This window comes from Cebus imitator, unplaced genomic scaffold (genome assembly GCF_001604975.1).
Source record: "Cebus imitator isolate Cc_AM_T3 unplaced genomic scaffold, Cebus_imitator-1.0 Scaffold223, whole genome shotgun sequence".
In the NCBI taxonomy this organism is placed as follows: Eukaryota; Metazoa; Chordata; class Mammalia; order Primates; family Cebidae; genus Cebus; species Cebus imitator.
In genome coordinates this window covers 1,836,402-1,843,084 of record NW_016107538.1, presented here as the reverse complement: position 1 = coordinate 1,843,084, position 6,683 = coordinate 1,836,402, and the positions used below count along the sequence as shown (strand labels likewise).

General features: G+C 39.1%; 1 protein-coding gene across 1 annotated transcript in view; it reads right to left on the bottom strand.

Moving 5' to 3' along the window:
- Positions 1-6,683, bottom strand: part of NCOR1 (nuclear receptor corepressor 1) — a 181,473-nt gene that overhangs the window by 83,703 nt on the left and 91,087 nt on the right. Inside the window, exon 18 of the mRNA XM_017496857.2 lies at positions 629-716. Within this exon, the coding sequence (XP_017352346.1) occupies positions 629-716 (88 nt within the window). The remainder of the gene's footprint in view (positions 1-628; positions 717-6,683) is intronic.

Genomic DNA, 6,683 nt, shown 5'->3' with positions numbered 1-6,683 from the left:
AAAAAAAAAAAAAAAAAAAAAAAATTAGCTGTGTGTGCTGGTACTCTCCTGAAGTCCCAGCTACACAGGAAACTGAGGCAGAAAGATCACTTGAACCCAAGAGGCTGAAGCTGCAGTGGGCCATGATCATGCCACCGAACTCCAGGCTGGGTGACACAGTGAGAACCTGTCTCCAAAAAAAAAAAAAATGTTTTTTAATAATTCCTTTTTTTAAAAAATGGTATGCTCCCTTCTGCAAACTATGTTTATGCAAAATGGCTCATTCTTCTGCTGGGGTCTCATATCCATAAGAGGACTTGTGTACATGTAAGACATTAGCTATTTACATTATACTCATAACTTCATGTTACTAAATAGAAGCCTTAATATCTTCTCTGTTTGCAGACCCAGGGTTCTGGAAGTCCTAGCCCTGGTGGTCCTCTGTTCTGTGCCCCTTACAGAGCCTACATTTCATCTCATATCAGCTGTCAGCCTTTCCCAGTGAGACTCTTCAGGAGAGGAAAATATATCATTGCTCTGTTAAAAATTACCCATACATCTACTCAACATTTTTATGAGGATGGTTATTTAGGATCCAGCCTAAAATATTAACTCAAGATAAACAATCATTTTCTAATATCAGACTTACAGAATTAGTTGAAATTCTGAAGGCTAAAATATTTATTTCTATGTTTCCAGTAGGAATGCAAGAGAATCCCAGAGACATACAGGCTACACTTTTTAAAAAAAAACTTTCAGAAGATTCCATGAATTTCCACGGATTAGATAATAGCTACTCTTGTTTGTTTTTGAATATAAGGTCTCGCTTTGTTGTCCAGACTACTGTGGAACCTCTGGCCTCAATCAATCCTCCCACCTTGGCCTCCCAAAGTGCTGAGATTACAGGCGTAACTGACCGTGCCCAGCTGATGTTATCATATATATGGATTATTCCAGTGCCCAGTGTATGCCCCTCTCTTGCCAATGTCAACCCATTCTGTCTGGTCCTTTCACTGGTAACTCGGGAAGAGACAACTTTTTACACTACTACAACAACCCTCTGTTCACATGCAATAATCCACTATGTTGCCAAGCATTTTCTTTAATATATGATAGTCAAATATAGAGAAATAGGCCAGGTGCAGTGGCTCATGGCCAGGCCCAGTGATTCACTCCTGTATTCCCTGCACTTTGGGAGGCCAAGGTAGGCAGATCACTTGAGGCCAGCAATTCGAGACCAGCCTGGCCAACATGGTGAAACCTTGTATCTACTAAAAATACTAAAATTAGTTGGGCATGGTGGTGCACACCTGTAATCCTAGCGACTGGGAAAACTGAGGCAGGAGTATCGTTTGAACCCAGGAGGCAGAGGCTGCAGTGAGTCAAGATCAAGCCACTGCACTTCGACCTGGGAGACAGAGTGAGACTCTGTCTCCAAAAAAAAAAAAAAAAAAAAAAAAAAAAAAAAAAAAAAAAAAAAAAAAAAAAAAAAGGAAGAAGAAGAAAAGAAGGAGGAGGAGGAGAAGAGGGTGGAGGGGGAGGATGAGGATGGGGAGGGGGAGGAGGAAAGATGAAAGAAAACACCCATGTATCTACCACTGAGATTTGATAGATATTAGACATTTTGCATGTTTTCTTGAGATCTATTTTTAAAAGATAAAACATTCTAGATAAACACTTGAAGTCTGCTGTCCCTATTATTTTAATTGTGATCAAAATAATTAGTGGAAAGATGTTTGTGCTGGTTAATTTTATGTGTTAACTTCGCTGGGCCACAGTACCCAGATATCTGGTTGAATCTTATTGTGGAAGTTTCTGTGCAGATTTTTTTTAGATGATATTAACATTTAAATCAGCGGACTCTGAGAAAAATAGATTACCCCCAATAATGTGGGTGGACCTCTTCCAATCAATTAAAGGGCTTAATGGAACAAAGACTGGATTCCTGGAGTAAGAAGGTATTCTGCCAGGAAAACTGCCTTTGGAGTCCAACTGCGACTCTTCCCAGAGTCTCCAGTCAACCAGCCTATCCTATCAGACACTGGACTCACCAACCCTCCACAATCATGTGAGCCAACTCCTTAAATCTCAATCTCTCTCTCTCTCTCTCTCTCTCTCTCTATATATATATATATATATATATACATGTATATACGCATGGACACACCCTGTTAAGTTTTGTTTCTCAGGAGGACCATGACTAATATATAACATTTATATTTTAAAAACATACCTGATTCATTCTTTACTTCACTTTGTCTCAAAACATTTTGGATGTTATCTCATGAAGTTAGGTCTTTATCTTGCTAGTAGACTTTTTGTGTTTTGGTTGCTACAGCATATTTTTAATTCTAACTTTCTTATTAACCTGAAAGTCCCTTTGTATATACCCTTTTAAATTAGTCAATGTTATGCTTTGTATCCTCTTAATAAATTCAAATCTTAGTATCTTTACTATCACACTTTAATAATTCTCAAATTTTTTGGTCTAAGGATGCAACACTCTTTTAAGTATTAAAAGCCACAAAGAGCTTTTCTTTTTCTTTTTTTTTCTTTTTGAGACGGAGACTTGCTCTGTCGCCAGGCTGGAGTGCAATGGCGTGATCTCAACTCACTGCAACCTCCATCTCCCGGGTTCAAGTGATTCTCATGATTCTACTGCCTCAGCCTCCTGAGTAACTGGGATTACAGGCACACACCACCACGCCCAGATAATTTTTGTATTTTTAGTAGAGACAGGGTTTCACCATGTTGGCCAGGATGATCTCCATCTCTTGACCTAGTGATCTGCCCACCTCAGCCTCCCTACGTGCTGTTATTACAGACACGAGCCACTGTGCCCAGCCAAAAAAAGAGCTTTTCCTTATGAGAGAAATATAGACAGACAGACAGATATTTACTATATCAGAAATTAAAACTAAGAAAACTTTAAAATTTTAACTCATTAAAAGCAATATAAACCCATAAAGAACTTATTTTTAACAAAAAGTAACCATTTTCCAAAACAAAAAATTACTTACTAAAAAAGTGGCAAAACCTTTCCTTTCTGGAAATCTCTTCCATGTCTGATCTAAGCAGAATTCCCAAAGGTGCGTCCACATGTGATCTAATCTGTAGATTAGATTGTCATCTAATGTTTTGGTTGAAGTATATAAAAACAATGTAGCCTCACACAGATATATAGTGGGAAAAGGGCAGAGTATTTTAACAGATTTTTCAGATACTTAGAGATATTATTTTTTGATACTGTACCAAAACTCAGCAAGTGTCTCTTCTTATTGGTTAGTTACAAATGAAATCTGATACCATATCAAGGAAGCCTTTACATTCTGTTAAAATCTATAATCTATCTTACATTTTGGTATATTAAAAAAACATTATCAATCTTTTAACAATGCATGATCCATTATGTATTAGACCATTTTCATGCTGCTGATAAAGACATACTCGAGAGTGGGAAGAAAAAGAGGTTTAATGAACTTACAGTTCCACATGGCTAGGGAGGCCTCACAATCATGGCAAAAGGCAAGGAGGAGCAAATAACGTCTTACATGATTGTGGTAGGTTTAAAAAAAAAAAAAAAAAAAAAAAAAATTTGGGGGGGTAAAAAAAAAAAAAAAAAAAAAAAAAAGAGCTTGTGCAGGGTAACTCCTCTTTATAAAACCAGCAGGTCTTGTAAGACTTATTTACTATCACAAAAACAGCACGAGAAAGACCTGCCCGATGATTCAATTATCTCCCACTGGGTCTCTCCCACAACACATGGGAATTATGGGAGCCACAATTCAAGATGTGATTTTGGTGGGGACAGAGCCAAACCATATCATTTGGCCCCTCCCAAATCTCATGTCCTTACATTTCAAAACAAATCATGCCTTCCCAACAGTCTCCCAAAGTCTTATTTCAGCTTTAACCCAAAAGTCCACAGCCCAAAATCTCATCTGAGACAAGGGAAGTCCCTTCTGTCTATGAGACTATAAAAGTAGAAGGAGAGTAGTAACTTCCTAGATACAATGGGGAAACAGACATTGGGTAAATACAGCTGTTCCAAAAAGAAGAAATTGGCCAAAACCAAGGGGCTACAAGGCCCATGCAAGTCTGAAATCCAGCAGGGCAATCAAATCTTAAAGCTCCAAAATGATCTCCTTTGACTCCATGTCTCACATCCAGATCATACTTATGCAAGAGGTGGGTTCCCATGGTCCTAGGCCACTCTGACCCTGGGGCTTTGCAGGGTACAGCCTCCCTCCTGGCTGCTTTCACAGGCTGGCGTTGAATGTCTGTGGCTTTTCCAGGCGGACAGTGTAAGCTATAGGTGGATCTACCATTCTGAGGTCTGGAGGATGGTGGCTCTCTTCTCACAGTTCCATTAGATAATGCCCTACTAGGGACTCTGTGTGGGGGCTCCAATCCCACATTTCCCTTCTGCATTGTCCTAGCAGAGTTTCTCCATGAGAGCCCCACCCCTGCAGCAGACTTATGACTGGATATCCAGGCATTTTCATACATTCTCTGAAATCTGGGGAGAGGTTCCCAAACCTCAATTCTTGACTTCTGTGTACCTACATGCTCAACACCACATGGAAGTTGCCAAGGCTTGGGGCTTGCACCCTCTGAAGTCATGACCTACGCTATACTTTGGCCCCTTTCAGCCATGGCTAGAGTGACTGGGATGCAGGGCACCAAGCCCTGGGGCTGCAAATAGCAGGGGGATCCTGAGCCCAGGGCATGAAACCATTTTTTCCTCCTCAGCCTCCAGGCCTGTGATGGGAGCGGCTGCCATAAAGACCTCTGACATGCCCTGTAGAAATTTTCCCCATTGTCTTGGGAATTAACATTCAGCTCCTCATTATGGACACGAATTTCTGCAGGCGGGCTTGCAATTCTCCTCAGAAAATGGGATTTTCTTTTCTATCACATTGTCAGGCTGCAAATTTTCCAAACTTTTATGCTCTGCTTCCCTTATAAAATTGAATGCCTTTAACAGCACCCAAGTCACTTCTAGTATGCTTTGTTGCTTAGAAATGTCTTCTGCCAGATACCCTAAATCGCCTCTCTCAAGTTCAAAGTTATGCAAATCTCTAGGGCAGGGGCAAAATGCCCCCAGCCTCTTTGCTAAAACATCACAAGTCACCTATGCTCCAGTTCCCAACGATTCCTCATTTCCATCTGAGACCACTGCCACCTGGACCTTATTGTTCTTATCACTATTAGCATTTTTGTCAAAGCCATTCAACAAGTCTCTAGGAAGTTCCAAACATTTCCACATTTTCCTGTCTTCTTCTGAGCCCTCCAAACTGTTCCAACCTCTGCCTGTTACCCAGTTCCAAAGTTGCTTCCACATTTTCAGGTATCTTTTCAGCAACACTGACACTACCGGTACCAATTTATGGTATTAGTCTGTTTTCACACTGCTGATAAAGACATACCTGACCCTGGGAAGAAAAAAAGGCTTAAAAAATTTACAGTACCACATGGCTGGGAGGCCTCACAATCATAGCAGAAGGAAAGGAGGAACAAGTAACATCTTACATAGATGGCAGCAGGTAAAAAACCAGAGCTCGTGCAGAGAAACTTTTCTTTATAAACCATCAGATCTCAAGAGACTTATTTACTATTATGAGACCAGCACAAGAAAAAGACCCACCCCCATGACTCAAGTTATCTCCAACTGGATCCCTTCCATGATGCATGGTAATTGTGGGAGCTACAATTCAAGATGAGATTTGGGTGGGGACACAGCCAAACCAAATCACATTACAACATCATGAAATAGCATTTGGAAAGTATTGAGTTAAGCAAGTTTTCAAATTGAGAAAAAATTTCATCACACAGTAACAAATATCACACTTACTATTATTACCACTGATCACGTCAGAAAATCTGTAATGAAGTGTGAAGCTCATAGTTAGAGAAACATATTTTCCAAAATTCTCATTTTTTTGCTTGAAAGCTCAAATATTTTGAAGTGGCAACAAACACTAACAGTTACTTTATTTGAAAGACAGGCTCATTCATTAGTTTTCAAGAAAATGTCTGCTAAATATACCAGTCTGAAAACATAGTTTGTCTGTCATTCTTTCAATCTAAAATGACATTCCATGATAAAGGGAAGACTAGTGCAGCTTAGAACTCAAACAATTGCCAAAGTGTTTTTCCTTGAGAGAACCATTATATTTTAGTATAGAGCAGAAGAACTTTACCTTTACTTCCCATTACATGACACTAAGTATAAAAAGACGTACTTAGGGATGAGATTTAATAAAACTAACTTTTATTGCATCATAGAGGACATTCTTAAGTGACATTCTAAGAAAAAACTGCAAGTGCTCAGAGATGAAAAATACACTGGCTTGGTTCCATGCCAAGGTTTATGCTAAAGCATCAGCAATTTTATCTACCACAGCTTTGCCACCATAAATGCAAAGGTCATATAATGAAAAACAGTAAATCACATTTGACTGAAGTTTTTAAGAAAACAGTCTTGACCTCACGGAATCATCAAAAAGCTCTATGGTCTTTGACAACCACTACACTGGAACTTTCTTCTTAAGGAATTTCCAATATGTTTTGCTCCTTGGTTTTTAATATTTATACCATGGAATCTTCTCTCTGAAAAAATGTCTAATATACAAAATCAATTCACTCGATACTATCAACAGACCTCCAGCTAAAGTTCTCTTTTTTTTTTTTTTTTTTTTTTT